Source organism: Acomys minous (assembly GCF_964271855.1).
Source record: "Acomys minous genome assembly, chromosome: 10".
NCBI classification, from domain to species: domain Eukaryota; kingdom Metazoa; phylum Chordata; class Mammalia; order Rodentia; family Muridae; genus Acomys; species Acomys minous.
In genome coordinates this window covers 58,978,472-59,001,838 of record NC_140491.1, presented here as the reverse complement: position 1 = coordinate 59,001,838, position 23,367 = coordinate 58,978,472, and the positions used below count along the sequence as shown (strand labels likewise).

At 42.7% G+C, this 23,367-nt stretch overlaps 2 protein-coding genes across 2 annotated transcripts in view; one reads left to right on the top strand and one right to left on the bottom strand.

Annotated features, from left to right (window-relative positions):
* Positions 1 to 2,155, top strand: part of CIMIP6 (ciliary microtubule inner protein 6) — a 33,632-nt gene extending 31,477 nt beyond the window's left edge. Inside the window, exon 5 of the mRNA XM_084800106.1 lies at positions 757 to 2,155. Within this exon, the coding sequence (XP_084656232.1) occupies positions 757 to 957 (201 nt within the window). The 3' untranslated portion in view covers positions 958 to 2,155. The remainder of the gene's footprint in view (positions 1 to 756) is intronic.
* Positions 1 to 23,367, bottom strand: part of LOC311607271 (uncharacterized protein) — a gene marked incomplete at its 5' end in the record, with an annotated part of 210,828 nt that overhangs the window by 99,873 nt on the left and 87,588 nt on the right. The gene's annotated exons all lie outside the window — the stretch shown is intronic.

Sequence of the window (23,367 nt, the reverse complement as noted above, 5' to 3'; positions counted from 1 at the left end):
ACAAGGTTTCTCTGTGTAGCCTTGGCTGTCCCTTATCGAACTCACAGAAATCCACCTGCCTCTACCTTCCAAGTGCTGGGATTAAAGGTGTGCACCACCACCGCCTGCCCACTTTTAAGCATTTTAAATCATGTTTGTCTTTCTAAAAGTCAGTCTAAACAAATACAGTTATTAGTAGAATAGACTCAGCTACATGTCATATAAAAAACCAAGGAATATCATGATTTTGAACCACAGGGATTTTGGGTTGTTTATTGAGCGCATATTACTTAAAGTGATAGTGATAAACTTTTAGATGTTCTTAATATATGTCTGCCAGGAGCATATATGTAATGTCTAGAAGCTGAACAGAATTAAATAGTAGTTTCTGGAGTGTTTTCTGTCATACCAATGCTTGTTCCCATAGTTCATTGTGAGCAATCCTTTTGGACATTTGGACACAATCGTCAGTTCTATGAATTGGAGTTTCACTTGTAGTCATAGCAACCTACGAAGGAAAAAAAAATAAAATTTGATACAAACTGTTGTGTACACTCCAGCAATAGAAAAGCACAGCTGTTTCTTTGCCTGCTTCTCACTTCTCTATTCCCGGTTATTTCTCCGAACATTCTGGTGCTGGCTTCAGTTTGGGGCTGAAGTGACAGTCAGTGAGGAGCAGAGAAACAAGTTCCTTTATGAGCAGGACTTGAGCCGACCCACACACGCAGCTATAGTTCTTGCTTCTCTGGTGAATGCCATCTTTGTTTTCCTTTCCAGAGGCACGGAACCTTCGTGCAGAGAAAGATAAAGCCCGGGACTGTGCCGATAGCTCCTAAGGAACCAGAGGTATTATTGAACACTCCAGAGTCAGCTTCATCAGAACAACCTCAAAACACAGAACAGGGAAATTCATCAGGAGACAGAGTGACCTCACCAGGCCTGTGCCAACAGAACCCCCAAGCACTGATGGAGACTTAGAGCAGCTTATCAGACCAGAAGGCAGCCCAGCAGGCAGGCCCAGGAGCCATGGCAGAGGACTGAACGCGTGTGGCTCTCAACTGTAGGGCAAGCTCTTCTCACCAGGCACAGCCTTTAAACCTGCTAATAAAAAAAGTCAGGCTAAGTTAGGATACGTTCTGGTGTTCAGATGAGAGCGTAATCCTGGAATGTAAGCAGATTTCCTCAGTATCTTGTAGTTGCTTGGCACTGGCGGCATCGGCGTGGTGGTGGTGGTGGTGGTGGTGATGGTGAGGTTATCAGTAACCTCAGAATACAGAATTTACATAAATAAGGGAAAGGTGGGGAATTAAATAATATGCCCAAATTTTAAGTGGCCCAGTGAGTGATAGATTATGAAACACTTTATTTATAAACAAAACAGCTTACAGAAAAACAAACTCCTAAAGAAGAGGCCCAGTTTACACAATCATTATTTGCAGCCCTGGAATCAAGCAAACTGGTAGGAACATTGACTGTACTTCATCAAAAAGTTATGTGTGATCTTGGATAAGTTATTTACCTCTCTAGATTTCATAAAATTATTGAGAATGAAATTGTTTATATTGGTCAATAAATGGTCATTGTAGTCCACCGTTACTATTACTACACTTAAAATTTCAATTTAAGGATTATTTTCTAAAATAGTAAGTCATCTTTCTTCTGATGACTTAGGCTTCTCTCTACACAACTGAGAGTGTGAAAATCAAAAGCACTGACAGCGCAGTTGTACACATACAAAGCGTACATGAGTACACTCATGTGTACTTAGGAGATGAAAGATCTAAATATTTTTTTAGTTTCATCATTCATTGCACTAGCTTGCTTTACTTTTTAACATGATTTGGTAAACAGCTTTTCTGGTTTGTTGTGTTTGATGTGCCATGATATACACATGCTGTTTTGTATAAACATAGAACCAGGTGGAAGTGTGTGGTATTGTATACAAGCAGAAGCAGGTGAAATTTTCCTCTGATGTAGAGTATGGTTATATCTTTATTCCTCCATTCCTCCATCCCACTGAGGGATTTTAATAGACTACAAAATAGTAACCATATTTGTGTGTTGGTGGTTTCTGACTCTTGTGTCATGATGGATTAATGCTGATGGTGAACTGATGTGTTTCTGTCAAAATTCAGTGTAAATTAAACAACCAAATAAAGACAATCATTAGAGAGAGAACTTCCAAAGAGAAGTGTTCCAAAATACATTTGTTTCTGCATCAGTGTATAACTTGATGACATTGTTAACAACGACAACACACACATACACACACACACACATTACCTTGTCATGTGACAGCTCTACAGTCAGGGTAAGCTGACTGCATATACAGTATCTACTAGTCAAGTTGTCCTCAGATCCTACCTGCATACCCCTTCCAAAGCTCAGCTGTAGTACTGAAACAGACTGTACTGATGATGGTGGCAATCTCATAGTCAAAGAGGAACATGCAATTAAGAATGTGAAACACCTCAGTCAGCAAACAATGTGTTGAATCAGGCCAATAAAAACTCTGATACAAAAGGGAAAGGTGACAATCAGGCTTGAAAAGGGACATAAAGACTTGATTTTGAATCTACATTTGAGCAGGTGTGCAACCTTGTGGTCTCCAAAGCAGAGAGGTAGATTTGGAAGCTTGAAGCCAGGCTCTCAAATGGCAGACTCCATTCCATTCGCAATGGAGAAGATAGAAGAAAGTTTACATCTGTCTAAACTACAGAGTGGGAAAGAAGACCTGAGTGTGAGTCACGTCACAGCTTGCAATATGAGCGTGTGTGTAGGGTTCTCACAGCTCATAAAACTAGCCCTGAAGTCCCACTACTGATGCTTCTGCGATACCCCACAAAAGCCAGTGCAACCCTACCCTAAGATAACCCTATGGCCCGTAGGGAGAAAAGATTAAATCACTAACAGAAACTACACATCTGAGCCAGGAATGTTGTCTCAAGTCTGTGAACCTAGCATTCCGGAAGCTGAGGCAGGAGGATTACAAGTGTGAGGCAAACTGAGGGTACATAGAGAGACCGGTCTTCAAAACATCTCTCTCAAATATTACAAATCATACAAGGAAGAAAAGCAAAAAGAGCAAAAATCTGCTTCAAAAATGATGAAAGCTTCAAAACTGAAGATAGTGGAATTAAAACACCTTGAAGATGGGTGTGTATGTATATGTAGATATGCGTGCATGTGTGCATGTGAATGTGTGTGCACGTGTAGGTGCATGTATGCATGTATGTTTGTATATGTGTATGTGTATGTCTGTGCATGTGTGTGTGCATGTGTGTGTGCATTTGTGTGCATATGTGTGCATATGTGTGTGCACACATGTTTATGATGTGTGCCTATGTATGTTTGCATGTGTGTATGTGTGCATAAGCACATGTGTGTGCACGTAAGTATGTGCGTGCACGTGTTGGGAAATTTCACTATTTTTTTTGTTACTTCTATCCCTTCTGTTTCCTCTCTTCTCTTTTGAAACAGCTACTAAATGAAAGGTGAAACATTTGTGTCTGTCATCTAAGGCTTTGAAATTTTACCAACCTACTTTATAGATAGAAGAGAAAAGAGGTTAATGGGGACAGCAGAAGTAGAACTTTTCAAAGTCAGTTCCTTGGAGGGGTTCCACTCTTCGTAGTCAGGATTCCAGCAGAGCCAATGACCGGCAAACCAGCAATTCAGCAAACATGACTGCAACGTCAGTAGCTGGAGCCCAGATCAGCAGCTGGAACCTAGAACCTCGAAGCGTTCTCTGGAGCATTTCTCTCTAGGAAGGGCCTCAAAGCAGAGAGATGAACAGCCAAACGATAGGAAGCAATGCAAAAAAAAAAAAAAGCCAAGCCTCTGGTTCAGGCTCATATACATCTCAGAGTCTGTACTAGGATGCTTATCAGCTGGCAAAGACCATTCCCCCCACAAGAAGCAGTTTCTCTTCTAGTGGACAAACACCACATGTCCTCTCACAAGTTTGTTTCCAGCAGACAGACACCGTTTGCCCTCACACAAGTCTATTTCACATCCTGTACTTGAGATCAAAACAAAAACATGTTTACATCCACTACAGTCATTTGTGTGCCTTAATTTTTCTCCCACTCTCCTTCTTGTGGTACTTACTACTAAGTAATGTACAAATTCCTTTGTAGTCGCTTCTAAATTGATTTTCAGCCATAATCTTTGTTATGCCAAGCTGTCAATTTAAACATAAATAGCATCCGCCAAACATAATGTATATTACAATACATACACATGCTTCCTTAGAACATGTGAGTATATTACAGATATGACAGCACCCAGAGTGTTGTAGTTAGCCTTTACGCCTTATATTTGCTTCATTCAATGTAGTGGTTATTCTTTGTTGAATGAGATGTCTCACATTCTTGGTTGCATGCTCTTTAATTATGTGATCTCTAGACCTTCATTAATATAATCTTTTTTTAGTTTACTGCTGCCTAGCTTGGGAATGGGGATGAGACACACAGACAAACAGAATCTGAGGATGACTTGACTAACGGGCACTCTGACTCCAGCAGGAAACAGTAACTTCTTAAGCATTACTCTGCCTCTCCAATCCTACTGTCTGACTCAGTTTCTGCCATAGCTTCTTGTAACTCAACCCAAGTCTGAGAATGGAGAAAAGGGATAGTTTTGCTCTTCTGTGTGCAATCCACCAAATTTTCAAACCAAGACATGCCTCAAATTAACACACACCTATCACGACCATTATTCCTAGGCTGATATTCCATCAGGTCAGTGGCTCTTAATCTGTGGGCCACAACCCCTTTGGGGGTTAAGCAACTATTTCACAGGGATCTGCTAAGACCATGGGAAAACATAGACATTTACATTATGATTCATCACAGCAGCACATTACATTATGAGGTAGCAATAAAAATAATTTTATGATTGGAGATCATCACAGCATGGGGAACTGGATTAAAGAGTTGCAGCATTAAGAAGGCTGAGGACCACGGCATCAGATCTACCACCGGTCATTTGTACCCATATGTTAGGCTTCTGTTTCCTGTAGTTTTATACAGTCCAACAACTGTTCTTTGGCAATATTTTTCAAAATTGGTTAAAATGTATTTTTCTATTCAATGTTTTTTAATTCTCTTTAAATGGATTTTATTATTTACATTTATCTATATGTACTTTTATGAACTCCAGGGGGCAACAAGCAGCAGATGTACATAATCTGTCTGCCATCTTGAATCAATCTCTAATTCTTTTTTAAGTGAAGTATTTGCAAACTTAGCACATTGTCCATTAGTAAATAACATATTCTCTGTAATGGACCCCATGGTTGGCTGCTAAACATCACTGAGGCTTCTTAAAATTCTCTGACATAAAGACTATGTTTTACTGAAAGGTGAGAATTTGAATCAATAACCCAGTAGTCAACTATTATTATCATAAGGCAGATTGGTTCTTAATCTTTTCAAATATGAGGCTATCTTCCTGCATTAAAAAAGAAAAATGTATTTTTCCTCACAAAAGCAGTAATTGAACTTTCAAAATCCATTGTTTGGGAAATGAATAAGTACAAAAAACAATGATGATTCCAAGTTCAGTTATGTGTTTGAACTATAAAGGATACATCCATCCAAAATGATCCCTGCAGCCTATTAAAGTCATAATTGCTTCTTAATACATATGGTATGTCGATAAAAAGGATTTTAATTTTCTTATTTGACTTCCAAACAAGGTATTTTCATGGACTGATAAGCTTTATCAGAATATAGGTATTTTTATTTACTTATTTTTGATTTTTTGAGACAGGTTTTCTCTGTGTAGCCTTAGCTGTCCTGGACTCACTTTGTAGACCAGGCTATCCTCCAGCTCACAGAGATGAACCTGCCTCTGCCTCCCTGAGTGCTGGGATTATAGGTGTGCACCACCACACCTGGCTAAAATGTAAATTTTTTAAATTACCCAAACCAAAATCAAACTCGTGATGTTTCTTATAACAACATTTTAAAATGTTGTAATGAATGTTTTCAATTGTAAGATTGCTATTAGTAATCTTAATTTGTACATTAAGATATTTTAATCTTTTAATTCATGTATCCTTGCAGTAATATTATTTAACTAGGCAACTTCACAGCTATGAAAACACAAGAGATTTCTACAACTGTATTGTTAGCAAGCAACAGAGCTAGGGCCAGAACTTAAGCTTCTCAGTGAGCTATGCATTAATCCCCAGAGAGTAACCTGCAAGGTATGCTGCCTTACTGCAAGTAAAAAATACAAAAGTAGCCAACTAGAACACTTCTGAGAGACTGATTTTTACTACTCTGAGAACTTAGAATCCTGTTCGACTTTTTATCACTGTGATGGGCTAAACTGAAATGGGAATATTTTCATCAATAACCTATTGCTGTGAACAGACACTATGACCCAGGACTCTTATAAAAGAAAGCCTTTAGTTGAAGGCTTGTTAACAATTTTGGAGGGCTATCCCATTACCATGGTGGAAAGCAGGCAGGCATGGCACTGGAGCAGTAGCTGAGAGTTATACATCCTGATCTGCAGGCAGTAGGCAGAAAAGAGAGACTGGGCCTGGCCTGGCCTGGCACAGGCTTTTGAAACCTCAAAGCCCGCATCAGTAACAAACCTCCTCCAACAATGATGTATCTACTCCAACAAGGTCACACCTCCTAAGCCTTCCAAATATCTCAACTGGGGCCTAAGCATGCAAATACATATGAGCCTATGGTGAGTATTCAAACTACCACATGAAGGAACGCATTATTCCTAACACACACAGATGCTGGGCAAAATACAATAAAAGCATTTTAAATACACAAATAAGCACTAAAACAAGATATACAAATAGTACCAAAAGCACAGAACATGAAATATAAAGAGCAACTCTCCCAGAATTCTCACCTATAAAGAAAGCCTTCTCATCCACAACCATAGATGATGCAAAGATAATGGAATGCTGTTCGTGATGGTGAAGACATCGATGGTCAGCGCACAACGGCACGTGTGGATGAGGATGGAGTACAAATATCTGAAGTCACACCAAGCACATCTATAAAACAACTGAACAAAGCCCTGCCGAACTACTCTGTGTTTTATCTTACTAATCCCTCAGCAACCTTGTGAAATAGACACTATCCATATCATAGTTAGGGAAGATGAAACTAACATGTACAGGAGTGACTTGGCCAAGGTCACACTGCTGGTGCATGGCCATTTGGGATTCAGGCCCAAGTCCAATGCTCTAGACTGCATGGTTATTTGTTAACCTCCACCACCTCCATGACCAGAAGATGGAACTATCGGGGGCTGGAGAGATGGATCAGAGGTTAAGAACACTGTCAGCTCTTCCAAAGGACCTGAGTTCAATTCCCAGCAACCATATGGTGGTTCACAACCATCTATAATGAGATCTGGTGCCCTCTTCTGGCCTGCAGGCAAACATGCAGACAGGATACTGTATAAGTAATACATAAATCTTAAAAAAAAAAAAAAAAAAAAAAGATGGAACTATCTACAAGTCTCCACTGAAGCAAACACCCTAGGATAACATTTAAAAGACTGAACTTAGGGTCAGGCATGGTGTTACATGCTTTTAATCCCAGCACTTGGGAGGCAGATGCAGAAAAAACTGAGTTCATGGCTAGCCTGGTCTAAAAATCAAGTTCTAGGATAGCCAACAGAGAAACCCTGTCTCAAAAAACCCAAAAATCTAGGGAGGAAAAGCATATACTAATCAGAAACCATATTTATTAACTTGTTATCTATGAAAATATTCTTTTATAAAACAACTCTCATAACAGGTTTTAAACACACACACACATACATGCACGCACACACACACAGAGTTAACAGTTCTGTTAGTCTCACCAAAATATTTGCTAATCATCCTGGGCAGATGTCTCCCAAAATCTGGAAATTATTTAACCTATTATATAAAAAGGTTGCTAAAAGTAGATTTCCAAGATAAATTAATAATAGAGCATTTCGTTGGGATTTACATTCATGATATAAGAGGGACACGCTAAATAAAGCCATTAGAGAGCTGTGTTTGGGCTCTGCAAAGGCACACTGTAAGTCAGAACTAGGAAAGGAGAACGAGAGACTTCCTACCAGACAGATCCAGTGCCATCTCATTAAGATTTATGGATAAAATACTTTAGACTGATAAAATATAACAGAGTAGTTTATAATAGTTCGTCCAGGAAAGTAGCCCAGCACCACTCTATGTCCATGAAGGCAAAGATGGATTTTACATGAGAAAAAAAAATACTGTATTTTACTTGCAATATTTTTTACACTTCTTATTGATTCTTTGTTAATTTCACATCAGGTACCCCATGCACCCCAATCCCACTCATCTCCCTGTCCCTCCATATCTACTCTCTGCCTTTGCAACCTTCCCCACCCAGCAAGAAAAAAAATCAACCTTGCTGTGGACACTGCTTTGTGTCACTGTTTGTCACACAGTTTACCATCTTGCCCAAACAGCTTTACTTGCAAATGTTTGTTGCAATGAGTCATTGGTTTAGTTCGGGGGCCTCTGGCTTCTGCTACACTTTCAATAATGGATTCTCACCAGGACTCTCCTCAGATATTCTGTTGTTTCCCTGTGTCATGAAGATCCTACAGCTTTGGATCTGCAGGACCCTTCACACATGCCAAAAGTTCATATATGGAGTAGATGTTGGGGTGGGCCAACTCAAAGCCCTGGATCCAGGCGTGGGTGGTAGCTAAGTTGGTCAGGCCACCAGCTCTCCCGCTTTGCCTAGGCAAGGGGCAGGGACAGATGTCATGAGCTCTTCTTCCAACTACTCTGTAGATGGAATAGCCTTGATATGCACCAGGTATTAGTCCTTGGACTCCCATGGATAATATCTACAGACATTATGCCTTTTAGGAAACGGCAGTGTTTATATGCACCCTATGCACATCATCCCACGTGTTTAGGTCATCTTTAAGCTGCTAATAACACCTAACACAGAGCAAGAACTTGTAAATAGTGGTCATGTTGTGCTATTTAGGAGGTAACAAGAAAACAGTCTGTACACGTTCAGGATAGGTGCAATTTTAAAAGTATTTTTGACTCATCCAATTGATTCCATCAGATGTAGAGCAAACTGTACTTTACTAGTAAGTAACTTTATATATCAACTTGCACTAGAAATGGGCCCCAAAGATCCTGGCTTCATTTCACAAACGAAAGTTGTACCTGAACACAGTGTCCATGGGTAGAATATTAATTGTAGTAATAAAGTGACTTGAATTTCCACATTTACTTCTTTTTCTAATCACCATAATTTGAGGATACGTTCTCTGTTTTTGCTTTTGTTTCTTAATAGTAGAAACAGCATATTATTTGTTTTGATGTGATAGGAGCTGAAGATAGTAGAAAGGTATTTTTAAGAGACTGCCACCCCTGGCAATGGGCAAAGATACACCTTGGTGGGTGGTGGTGTTTTTATATCAGCCAAGGGCAGAGCAGATGGCAGTCCTTTGTTCATTCTAGCTTGATGCCTGGCTTGGTGGCTAAAGCTGTCTTATGCTTAGGACTCATAAAAATCAAATCAAGGAGTTGGAGAGATGGCTCAGTGGTTAAGAGCACTGTTTGCTCTTCCAGAGGTCCTGAGTTCAATTTCCAGCAACCACATGGTGACTCACAGCCCTCTCTAATGTAATTTAATGCCCTCTTCTGGCATACAGATATACATGCATAAAGCACTCATATACAATAAATAAATAAAATCTTTTTTAAAAAAATCAAATCAAATCCAAGCAGTTCAATGTGGGAGGAGGAAGACAGAGACCTGTGGACTGCTATGCCACCCACAGACCTGTCCCTTGGCGCAAAGCACAGGTCGGTCATGGACACCCGCTCGCTGCCACGCCAAGCAGCACAGATGGAGGATGTCACCCAGGGGCCTGCCAGCCATGTGCCCAGCCTACAGCAGGAGCCACCACAATAAATGGGTATGAGGTGGTCAGATGAGAGAGACAGAGAAGTGGAGCAGCCTGAGCATTATGAAGAGAGATGGAACTGGAGACTCAGGTGAAGAGAAACAGCCTGTTGTGAGTGGCCAGCCCCACCACCTGGGGCTGTGCTGAGGCCCCACCTGATCTGCTGCTGAGGGCCACATCTGGGTCTGTGACTACACAGCAGCAGGGGTCCGCGTCTATGTCCGTGGCTCATGTTATCACTAAGACCATAGGGACTCCCTAGTCAAGGCAGCTGCCAGGGACCACATGGATGTCCAGAGGCTGTGCATAGTTGTCCCCACCCCTCACTGGCTGTGGCATTCTAGAGAGTTGGCTCCAACTCCCACTGCTGGCAGAACCTGGGAGAGTGGGTCCGGTGCCTTGACCAGGCAGCACAATGGAGCTGGCCTTTGTGGCCCAGGGTATGGTGAGCTGGCCCTGAGGGTGTGAGTGTGGGAGAGCTGACCCAGACTGCAGCACTGCAGAACAGGCCCTGCACCTTGCCTGGGCAGCACAGTAGGTCTGGCCCTAGTTGAGGGGGCACGGGTAAGCCAGACAGGAGGACAGAGTGAGGGAGAGCTGGCCCAATCATTCATCTGGCATAAGGTAGTGGGTGTCAGGGTGATGCCCTCCCTCTCTTGCCCCTCACCAACTGCAGCAGTTGGTAGACCTTGCCCTAGGGTCATGAGAGCAGGTAAGATGTCCCTGTCACTCACCTCCTTCAGCACTCTCGAGAGTGGGGCCTGCTCCTCACCTGGGCAACCAAATGGAGCTGGCCCTTGTGGGGAAGGCATCAGGCAAAGGCTAGTGAGTCAGCCCTGAGGGTATAAAAGCAGGACAGCTGACCTTGCTTCCCACAGATGGTAGCACTGACTGGCCTAACCAGAGCAGTGCTGGAGGGCTCGCCCTGTTGGTGCAGATGAGAGAGAGCTGGCACACAGGCCAGCTTGGCTGCCACCCAGGCCCAGATGCAGGACTCTGTGTTGGCCCACCCCAAAATCTATATCATCTGGGGATGGTTGGGACATGTGAAGGGGCTAGTCATGCTGTTCCGGGACTGTAAGATCTCCATGACCCAAGGCAGCAACACAACAGGATGACCAGGAGGACCCCTGGTGAGGATATAATATTGACAGGGTCACAGGACCCAGCTATCTAGGGCCAGACCGATGACTCACTGCAATGAACACTTGCAAGTGAAGATGTGTGGACAGAGGGATATATTGTGGGACACACTGTGACATACTACAGCTTCCATGATGAGATGTTTTTATGCTGTTTGTTGTTGTTGTTGTTGTTGTTGTTGTTGTTGTTGTTGTTGTTTGTATGTGTTTTATTTGGCAGGGGTCGGGGGAGTTGCAACAGGGAAGGGCAGATATGAGGGGATAGGGAGATGACCTGGACTCAGATGCATGATTTGAAATTTGCAAGGAATCAATAAGAAGTTTAAAAAATTCTACTGAGGGTCTCTTACCTAGCCCATGCCATCCAGTATATACTTCTGTGTACAATAACTCTTAAATAACACCAAGTCAGAGACAAAGAGAAAATCCTTATCCAATGTCTGTCTGCCCTCAGAGTTTCCTCCACCTTGGTTCAGTCTGAGGCTATGTAGCCCTAGGACATGTTTGTGCAGTAAATGATTGGCCTTTCCCCCCACCCCCCCAAAAAAAGTCTGGCCATTTGTCTTGGCTACGAGATAACTTCCTCTTCCTCCTTCTCCTCCTCTTCCTCCTTCTCTTTCTCCTCCTCTTCCTTCTCTTTTTCTTTCTCTCCTTTTATTTTCTGGAGACAGAGTCTAGTATAGCTCAGGCTAGCCTCAAAAATGACTACATAGTCAAGGATGTGCTTGAACTCTGCTAGGATTACAAGCACATATCACTATGCTTGACTTCTGTGAAATAACTCCTAAAATCTTGGAATGGCCTTTCAGATAAAAGTGTTGTGCCTGCTGTGGTGGCACACACCTTTAATCCTAACACTCAGTGGCAGGAGGCAGAGGCCGGGGAATCTTTGTGAATACTAGGCTAGCCTAGTCTACATAGTGAGTTCAAGAACAGCCAGGGTTAAGTGGAGAGACCCTGATTCAAAACAGGGGGGAAACATGCTTGATATTCCATAGTGATACAGAGGTTCTTGGGCCACACAGCATTAGCTTGTCCTGGGGGTGCACTGGAGTCTAAAGCCAGCTGCAGAGGTAACCAACCATGTGGGTAACTATGCACACCAAAGCACCAGTCATTTCCATGATGGATATGCCATGCAGGTGGTCAGCATGGCACACACATGACTCCACTGGGAAGATAGCTGTGCTGTCCTCCTCTGATCCTCTTACTGTCAAAAGCTACAGCAATGGGTTGAATTAGGGCCTTAGGCATCAGGCATATAGAGTACACATGGTCATAAGAAACATCAAGTTTCACAGAAAGCACTCATACCTGCAGCTTACAAAAACTAGCATAGGTGATATATGTTGGTGTGTGTGTGTGTGTGTGTGTGTGTGTGTGTGTGTGTGTGTGTGTGTAACATGAGTTGCTTGACCTATCATCAAACTGTAACTCCTCAGGGAACAGGAAAATTTCCCAAGACTGTGTGTGTGTGTGTGTGTGTGTGTGTGTGTGTGTGTGTGTGTGTGTGTCTGTGTGTCTGTGTGTCTGTGTGTGTCTGTGTGTGTCTGTGTGTGTCTGTGTGTGTGTGTATTAGACAGCAAGGCAGCCATAGAGCAGATCCTGTCTACTTAAACATTGGTTTCTAGTTCCCAAAGCAAGAACAATATAGTATCTCTGCTGATGCCATGATTGATAAATAGTAAGAAAATAATAGGCAATTGATTTGAAATGCTATAAGGTTGGCAAATCAGACCACATGGAATTTAATCTTTGCAGTCAGGATCCTATGGGAAATTATTATTAGTGTGTGTCTGTGAGCCCTAACTTGCCATGGCACATGTGTGGAGGTCAGAGGACAGTTCTGTAAAGTGGGCTCTCAGACTCCAGAAAATAAAGTGTCATCTACCTAGTGAGCACTCTCCCTACAGAGGCATGGCACCAGCTCCTCTATGTGCACTTAATAGGCAAATTAAAAGGGTTATTTAAATAGTGACAACTCCTTGGATCTGGTGAAACCCCGTTTTGAAGGAAAGAAAAGGCATACCACTGAGTGCATCTGCTTCTCTGTTTTTCTAACAGGCTCCTGGGTAGCTTGCGCATCGGTGCTGTGCTGATGTTCCTCATCACACTGGTCAGGAAATGGTGCTGGGGTTATTGGAAGCCATGGAGGGCGACTCTGGTGCAGATGATGAGTGGGATGTGCTTTCATCTTGCTGCCAGCACAATCGGTGGCTTCACCACAGCACAGAGCACTAGTTCCGTACTTCTTTAGCCCTGTATTGTGTGTCTGAATTGTCAACTGCATTTTTACAAAGTTGAAATTGCATTTTCACAGGAGAAAGAAGGAGTTTAGAAAGTATGTATTATGGATTACAAAAATGCCTTTAAAATTCCTTTGAAGTTATATTGTGGATATTAGTCATTTCAGTGATTAAAATTTGTAAAAGCTAGTAAAATAGAAATGCAGATCTATCGCTGCACAGTTGAATGGATGGATTTGGCTTTACTACCCAAGGCTCCTACCCATCCATGTCTGTACTGGGCAGGAGCCAAGTAAACTTTTTGGGAACTCCAGTCTGTGAGTGGTTCTGCCCACTGTGGCAAGGTGAGGAGGCCCTGCTGGGTTCTTTTTAAAAAACAAAGTTCTGTTGTGGTGTAATTGCAAAGGAAGCCAGGGTGGGTGTGGGAGGTGATCCCCAAGCCAGGACAGAGTTCCTGCTGTTCTCAGGGACTTCCTGGAAGTCTTGAGACTGATACCCCAAAGGGACAATGTGCTTGGGTTTCTCTGGCTGCACCCAGGGCTGCCTGCCAGCCTTACTGTTGTCATTGTTAACAAATGTCACTCCACCCAAGGCAGGATTTTCAAAGATCCCTCAGATGAATGGGAATTTCTGGCTGCTCCTTGCTTTCTGAAGTGTGTTATGACAGGAATTTGATCTCTTCCTCCTTCATGGTTCAGGAAAAATTCCTCAGAGCCTGGAGGCTGACCTTTAATGGGGAGCAGCAAACATTCTCATGGGTCTCTAGACGACTCTTCTCACAGATGGGTCATCAGGAAGCCAGAGGTAACATGCCTCTGAATATCCCCTTGTCTGACTTTGAACCCCCGCCCCCCACCTGGAATTGAAAAACGAGATAGGTTGAGATGAAACTCCCAGAAAGCAAGAAGAGCTTCGTTGGTTACAGGAAAGTCAGGCCTGTCCCGGCAGTCTCAGCAGCTGAGCTGGCAGGCACAGCTGGGCCTGGTGCATTCTCTTGAGCAGTTTCAAGGGAATAGCCGCACTTCGATGTGTCTGTCTTGTGCATTCTTCTTGGCCGTGGAGGAATGGTCATACCCACTTCTTCCATTCCAGAACACAAGCGATCATCTCTGTCTTTCAAACACAGAGACTGGGCGCCTGCAGGCACACACCTGCTGTCACAGCTGCCCACATCATCCAATACATTTCAGATATGCCCATGGTGGGCGAGGGTGGAGGCAGCTTCGGTGGCATCTCCTGGGAGAACAACATCCATGCCAGCAGCACAGTGGCTTTGCCAGGAGGCTGATCCCCACAGTGTGGGTGGGCACAGGAGTAGGCGCCAGCATGCCCCTATTTGGGGAGCAGCTGCAATGCTGTGGGAGGAGTTGACTCTGGGGAACCAGAAAACAAGTTCCTGAGTCTCCACTGTCAGTTCCCAGCTGTGTGACGTTCAAAATGCTAGCTGCCCTGTCAGGGTCGCAGCCCCTTCATCTGTTACAGGATGGTAATTTGAACAGCTACAACAGACGTAGCTGGTGAGAAATAAATGGGATACTGTGTATATGGAAGTGCTTTGTAAACAGCAATTGCTGTAGTGCATTCAACGGGGCAATGTCTGGTGCTGTAGTAGAATCCTTAGGTGTCATAACAGTAAGTAGCTTACTTCTGCACTCATTAAGATGAGAATGGGGTATGACTTTCACACGAACTCTGGTGCCTCATATTTGACCATGTCCCCTGGACGGGGAGACCTGGTGGCACTCAGAGGAAAGATAGCAGGTTACCAAGAAGAGACTTGATACCCTATGAGCATATACAGGGGAAGGAAATCCCCCTCGGGAACAGTCATAGGGGAGGGGAATAAGGGGAAAATGGGAGGGAGGGAGGAATGGGAGGATACAAGGGATGGGATAACCATTGAGGGATGGGATAACCATTGAGATGAAACAAGAATAAATTAATAAAAAAAAATTTTTTAAAAAGATGAGACAGTGGGTAAGAGGAGCAGAGAAAGCAGCTCCCATAACCACATCACAGCAGCAACGTTAAATGTGGGAGCATCTCAGTGTCTGAATTTGCCTCAGACTCCTTCCTCTTTAACCTACGGCCCGGTTCCTGAGACTTGTGGAGTCTGCTGATATCTCCTAGCTGTCCTTTCTGATTCTCACAGTTTGAGAACGTTGCCTTGAGCCTTCCGACTCTTCCACTGCGTGATGGGATCTCTGAGCCCTCCCTTCGAGTCTCGAGTCTCGCGAGCTTTGTGACTGCTTAGAACAACAGTATAAGACAGAAACAATGATGCCGAGATGGCTTAGGAGTCCTGCAGGGCACGTTCTGACAGACTCTGTGGGAAGTTTACTCCCCTGAGGCTGCTGAAGTGGAAAGGCCACATGTGAGCATCTCACCCAGCGGTGCTGGTGCAGTTCCGCCTTCTCATCTTACCCACGCAGGTTAGGCACATGGTGGCTCCTGTAGCCCGCTGTCCAGCTCTAGCCACCTGGTCACCCCCTCATCTTACGCCAAAGGCCTCAAGAGGATGAAACACACCATACTTACTGGGTAATAAAATGGGGGTTGTTTGCTTTTGTATTTAGGGTCATTTATTTTACCGTGATGGTATAAGGACAAAATTAATGCCATATTTTATACGTAATGTATATTCTACAGTTAATGCCATGGTCTGTGAGGAGTTGTCCTCCAGGTGATTTCACTACTTCCTGCATTCCGGGAAAGACCATGCACTGCCATAAACTAGACATGCCAGCACTCTCCAGAAACTCCACCGGAACAATTAGATACAATTAAGGCCCGATGATCCTCTGAGATAAAACAACTTCCCTGGGGATTCAGCCTCCTGGACCCAACCTGCCTAAAGGTCGACATTCCTGAGACTCACAACTTTCCCTTGAGATCCAGCCTCCACTCAACCTGCCTGAAGGTCAACTTCCCTGACACCTCAACCCCTAATTACAGTTTTTCCTTATAAACCCACTACCCTTGAAGCTCTGGTATCATTCTTCTATCCTGCTGAGTCAGGAACAATTGTGATCAGAAGCTCTGAGCCCATAATACAGGACTCTGTGTATATTGCATCAGTGTCCAGTCCTGGTGTTCTTTTTTGGGGGTCTCACGATCTGGGTAATCTTGGCATAACAATAGATACCTGATACACTTATAATATCCCAAACCAGAGTTGTCTCTGTCTGCCATGTCTGCTTGTCCGTGTCCCTCTTGTAGCATGTTTGTCTCTGTCCTGTGTTCAGGGCTTCTCAGGTAGGCTGTAAGTACTGCTAGGATTCCATCTGCTGCCACCTTCATCCACTGACCTCCAAACTAACAAAATGACTCTTCTTAAAACTCAATCACCAAAGCCGCATGCCTATAACCCCAGCACTCAGGAAAGCAGAGGCATGTGAGTCTCTGTGAGTTCGAGGACAGCCTGGTTACAAAGGGAGTCCATGACAGCCAAAGCTACACAGAGAAACCCTATCTTGAAAAAACAAACAAACAACAACAACAACAACAAAAATTCAGTCACCAAAACAGTGGTTTTCAAGCTTCCTAATACTGTGACCCTTTAATACAGTTCCTCATGTTGTGGTAACCCCCAACCATAAAATTATCATGGATGCTTCATAACTGTAATTTTGCTATTTATATGAATCATCATGATAATATTTTTGGATATAGAGGTTTGCCAAAGGAGTCACAGCGCACAGGTTGAAGACTGTTGCACTAAAAGTTATCATTTACAAAAATTTTTTATCTGATTTCCCCTCCAGTGAAAACAGAACTCCTGGGCATGATACCACACCCTTTGGACTGAAGAAAGGCATAGTAATGGTCAAATCCAAAGTTTCACAATAAATCAGGTCAGTTTGCACCTGGCCCACGCTGGTCTTCCTTTGCTTCTGCCCTCCAGCATGGTACCATCCCCAATATATGAAACACACTAACATGTCCACCTTTGTAATCATTTCTTTCTCTCACATAAAGTCCCCTAGCTGGGTACAGGGGCACATACCTGTAATCCCAGCATTCAGGAAGGCAAAGCCAGGCAAATCTCTGTGAGTTCGAGGCCAGCCTGGTCTACAAAACAAGTCCAGGATAGTCACAGAGAAACCTTGTTATTTAAAAAAAAGGGGGGGGGAGTGGATGAAGAAGGGAGAGAGGGAGGGAGGGAAAGAGGGAGGAAGGGAGGGAGGAAGGAAGGAAGGAAGGAAGGAAGGAAGGAAGGAGGAAGAAAAAGAAAGTCCCTTATTTCTCTATTCCATCACCAAGTCCCTGCATCAAGTCTCAGGACTGTCCATGTAGTCATATTTTTTCTGAGTATTAAAATAGCGAGTTCACTCCACAAAAGCCGACTGATAGCTCAGGTTATCAGCACTGGTGTTTTGGCTTAGGATTTGAATGTATCTTTCCAATTACCTTTGTAAAATTAAATTTATTCTCTGACAATTTTACCCATGCATATAGTACTCTAATCACACTCACCCCCCTCTCTCTTGTCCCCTCCCACCTTCACTAACCCGTTCTCTTTCCTACAAGTCCCCCTCTCGCTTTCACATCTCTTTGTTCTAGTTCTATTTTGCTCTCCACTGAGTCTAACCAAAGCAGTCCATGCGAGCACGGACATATAGCTCTCTACTGGAGCACAGAGAGATAACCAGTAACTGAACCCCTGAAACTATCAACAGCAGCCAACAATAAAGTTCCTTAGGGAGGGCGTGAGCTCCTATTCTCTCAATGACTGAATGTTGACAGGCTCAGCCTGCCATTGGCCCAGTGCAAGCAACCATAGCTACTATGGATTCATGATTGCAACAGCCATGTCATGCCCAGAGAATAGCCCTCCTCCCTGTTATAGGCCTTCTTCCCCATCAGCCAGCTCTTATATTATTTCTACCTATTCCTTCCATGATGTTTCCTCAGCCTTAGTGAGATGATTTAATTGTCCCACCTAGAACTGAATACTCAATAGTGACTAGTTCTCAGCACCTGGAGCAGCTGTCTTTCACTGCAAAAAGAAATTTCTTCAATCAAGGTTGAAAATAGTACTTGTTTATTTGTGTAAGCATAAATACTTAGAAAAAATTGACACCATGTTCATTTAGCAATCTTGCAATAATAGATTACCCCCCAGGATTTATGACCTCCTTGGCCATGCACTTTTGACTATGTTTACAGTCAGGCATGAGCCACCTGCTTGGGATTGGGCCTCAAATCCAACCAGAAGGCAGTTGCTTTCCTCCATAACTGTCACGCCATTACTGCAGTAGTGGGCACATCTTGTCTGGCAAGTCAGTATCATAGCATGCAGGGGCTACTGCTGGGTAGGACTGTTGATGACTTTTCTCCCAGACCTTCCTTTAGAGCATCATCAGGCACTATAAAAACTATTCCAAAGGGAGGGAAAATGTAGTTCACTTCCAGCTTGATTTCATTTCCTGCAATCCAAACGTATTACTCAGCAATACACTCTCACCATCCTAGTTCTGATGGGCAGCTAAAAGTAACAGCAATAGCCTGTGTTCTTTAGGGGGGCCTCTGGGGCTTCTCCAAACAACAACTAATAGGGATGAATCCCACATTTGACACTGGGATTTTCACTTGACCTCCTATGTGTTTTATTTTCAATTATCTTCATCCTTGACTATGAAACAAAAGATTTGCCTTTCTGCACTGTGACTTTCTTAGGTATTGTATTCTCTAAAGTAAATGATTTGCAGTGCTTTCTTTCTCTCTCCTCATCTCTCTATCTCACTGTATGTGTATATATGTGTGTATGTATGTGTCTGTGTGTTTATGTGTGGTATGTGCATGCATGTATGATATACACTCGTGTTCACAGATAGATGCACCTCTGCATGAAAGGGGAAGCCACAGAGCATTGGGTGACCTCACATTCTCTACCTATTTCTTTGAAAAATTACCAGCAGGAAATAGAAGCATAAAGGTTTCATTATTTTAAGCAAAAATAAAATATTGCTTAGGGAAACAACTAACTATACACTGTTAATCAAGAAGTGATAAATTTCTTTCACAATGACAGGATAGTTTGTCCCCATTAAAATAAATTAATCAGCTGGGTATGTAGCTCAGTTAAAGAGCACTTTCCTACATTTCTGTCAGGTGTAGTGGCTCAGATCTACAGTCCCAAAACACAAGCATCTTAGACAGAAGGGTCACAAATTCAAGGCCAGCCTGAGTTACACAGTGAGTCCCAGCCCAGCCAATTCTACGTGGTAAGCTCCTGTCTCGATTTTTAAAATAACATTGTTCATACACAGTATTAGTAAGGATGAGGAGGGAATAATTTATTGTAATCTAGGAGAAAGCTTTCAGAAGGCCAATGTTATAAAATTATCATATTTGTAAATTCATTCTACCATTTGTTCTATTTCTACTTATAGAAATAACTACAAGTAAGCAATGAGATCTCATAAGGGCATCTACTTGTGATGTTACATTAATTGCAAGTAATTGAAGAAAACCTCAGTTCCCTGTAGCAGGGAACTTGAAATACATTATGGGACAATCTGAATATTGTGTATTCAAAACAAGGCTAGATCTTTGCTTCACTATTGTTTAATCTGTTATGTGGACTTGGATTGATTTAATACCTTTAAAATTTAAGAATACCCTGAAGTCTGCTGCGTGGTTGCCTTTCTTGTTTAAGAAATGACTTCCTAATCAAGACCTGAGCAATAACAATATCACATGATATTGGCATGATAACATGAAAGAAGGAAAACTACAGGCAACTGATGACTTGCTGAGAGAGGGCAAATTAGCTTCTCCCAGGATGAGCTCCCTAAGTGATCATCCAATACAAAGCAAATAGCCCCAAACCGTATACATATGGCAAAGATGGACTCAGCAGGCTGCAATTACATATGTGTCTGTATGTGTGCGTAACAATAATCAAGGCCAAGGAGGCTATCAACTTGAGAGTGGGGGGCTTGGAAGGAGGAGCTGGAAGAAGGAAAGAGAAGGGGGAAGCAATCTAATTATATATTTTTTTAAAAGTGTAAACAAATAAAATAATTGAGTAAGAAAATGATAATCAAAGAAATTTCAGCTATACTCCCAACATCAACCTATAGTTTTATATTTAGCGGGCATGTTACAATTGCTTGTAATCTCAAGTACTAGAGAAGCAGAGGTAGGCCACTCACGAGGTTGAGGCTACTCTAACAACACAGTGAGACCCTGTCTCCATGGTGAAACAATTCATATTGATCCTTTTTTTTATATAGTTTATTTCCATTACATCCAGATTTGAACTTCCTTGCTCATATCTTCCTGATCTGACCCTCCCTCAGTCTTCTGCCCTATTCCCCTCCCTTAGTCCTCTGACAGGGAGGGAGGGTCCTCCCCAACCATCCGACCACAGCATATCAGGTCTCACTAGGATAGCCTGCTTCTCCTTCCTCTGTGTGCCTACCAAGGGGAAATGATGAAATCATGGGCACCAGGGTTCATGTCAGAGGCAGTCTCCACCCCCCAACAGACACACACCATGTGGATAACGAACTGTCCATCTGCTACCTGTGAACATGGGGTCTAGGTTCTCTGCATGCATTGTCCTTGGTTGGTGCATCAGTTTGTGCCGGCCACCCTGGCTCCAGATTCTCTGGTCTTGATGGTCTCCCCATGGAGCTCCTGACACCTCCTGGTCCTTCCATGCCCCAACTCTTCTCAGCACTCCACCCAGAGTCTGGCTGCCAGTCCCAGCATCTGTCCCAATCCCCTGCTAGATAGAGTCTGTCAGAGGACATCTATGTTGGGCTAATATCCACTTATAAATGAGTATAAACCATGTGTGTCTTTCTGTGTCTCAGTTACCTCGGGATGATCTTTTCTAGTTCCATTCATTTGCCTTGTTTTTAATAGCTGAGTAGTATTCAATTATATAAATGTACCACAATTTCTGTATCCATTCTTTGGTTGAGGGACATCAAGGTTGTTTCCAGATTCTGCCTCTATGAATAAAGTTGCTATGAACATAGTTGAGCAAATGTCCTTGTTATATGATGGAATGTCCTTCAGGCATATGCCCAGGAGTGGTATTGCTGGGTCTTAAGATAGCACTATGCCCAATTTTCTGAGAAAGTGCCAGATTGATTTCCAAAGTAGTTGTATTGTAGAAGTTTACACTCGCACCATCAATGGAGGAATGTTTCCCTTTCTCCACATCCTCACCAGCATGTGCTGTCACTTGAGTTTTGATCTTAAGCATTCTGGTACTGTAGGATGGAATCTCAGAGTCATTTTGATTTGTATTTCTCTGATGACTAAAGGCATGGAACTTTTCTTTAAGTGCTTTTCAGCCATTCAATATTCCTCTATTGAGAATTCTCTGTTTAGCTCTGTACCCCATTTTTAATTGGATTATTTGGCTTGTTGATGTTTAGTTTCTTCAGTTCTTTATATATTTTGGATATTAGCCCTCTGTCAGATGTAGGGTTGGTGAAGATCTTTTCTCAGTCTGTAGACTGCCATTTTGTTTTGTTGCCAGTGTCCTTTGCTTTACAGAAGCTTTTCAGTTTCCTGAGGTCCCATTTATTAATTGTTGATCTTAGAGCCTGAGCTGTTGGTGCTCTGTTCAAGAAGTTGTCTACAATGTCAATGAGTTCAAGGTTCTTTCCCACTTTCTCTTCTAACAGATTTAGTGTCTCTGGTTTTATGTTGGGAGTCTTTAATCCACTTGGACTTTAATTTTGTGCAGGGTGATAAATATGGATCTATTTGTATTTCTCTATATGCAGACATCCCGTTAGACCAGCAACATTTGTTGAAGATGCTATCTTTTTTTCCCATTGTATGGTTTTGGCTTCTTTGTCAAAAATCAAGTGTCTGTAGGTGTGTGGATTTAATTCTGGGTCTTCGATTTAATTCCATTGATCAACCTGCCTATTCTCTATGTCAGTACCATGCTGTTTTTATTACTGTTGCTCTATAGTACAGATTAAGATCAGGGATGGAGATTCTTCCAGAATATCTCTTATTGTACAGAATTGTTTTAACTGTTCTGAGGTTTTTTTTTTTAATATGAAGTTGAGAATTGATCTTTCAAGGCCTGTAAAGAATTGTTTAGCTATTCTTATAGGAATTGCATTAAATCTGAAGATTGCTTTTGGTAGGATGGCCATTTTTACTATGTTGATCCTCCTGATCCATGAATGTGGGAGATCTTTCCATCTTCTGAAATCGTCTTCAATTTCTTTCTTCAGAGACTTGAGATTTTTTTCATACAAGTCTTTGGCTTGTGTGGTTAGAGTTACACCAAAATACTTTATATTATTTGTAGCTATTGTAAAGGGTGTAGTTTCCTTAATGAAATGTCATATTTATCTTAAAAATCATAAGTTCACCTTATGATCTCTTCGCTTACCAGTGTTTTCATTTCTGACTCTTCTCAACGACTGTGTCTGCATTTCTCATTTCCATATAACTATTCTCATGGGTAAATTTGGTCTGTAGCGGCAATTGCCCAAAATAAAACAATATATGCTCAATTAGGGGAAGGGTTGGTAATGACCAAAATAACACAGAATAAAAGAAAATCAGGCAGACTTTCCCTCTGCCACTTTACTGTGTGTTTATATATCTCCCCAGTCTGCCTGCCACCATTGGCCATTTGCAGTGAGGCTCAGAAAACCAGAATATTCTAGAAAAAGCATTACTCACACAAAAAGGTTTATATCAGATTGGTTTTCTTTTAGGGCAAAGTCACTGCTTCCAGGACAACTGCAAAGCTCACACAAGGATCTCCAATTAGAGACTTGGTGAGTGGGCCAGTAGCTCCAGTAGCTTTTGTCCTTACTGTGGTGGTTTGAACGCTTGGCCCACAGAGAATGGCTTTATTAGGAGGTGTGGCCCTTTTGGAAGAGGTGTGGCCTTGTTGGAGGAAGCGTGTCACTGTGGAGGCGGGTTTTAAAGTTTCCTACTGCTCAGGCTCCACTCACTGTAGAAGAAAGCCTCTTCCTGGCTACCTGCAAAGGACAGTCTCCTCCTGGCTGCCTTGTGTTTAAGATGTACAGCTCTCCTCAAGCACCATGTCTACCTGCATGCTG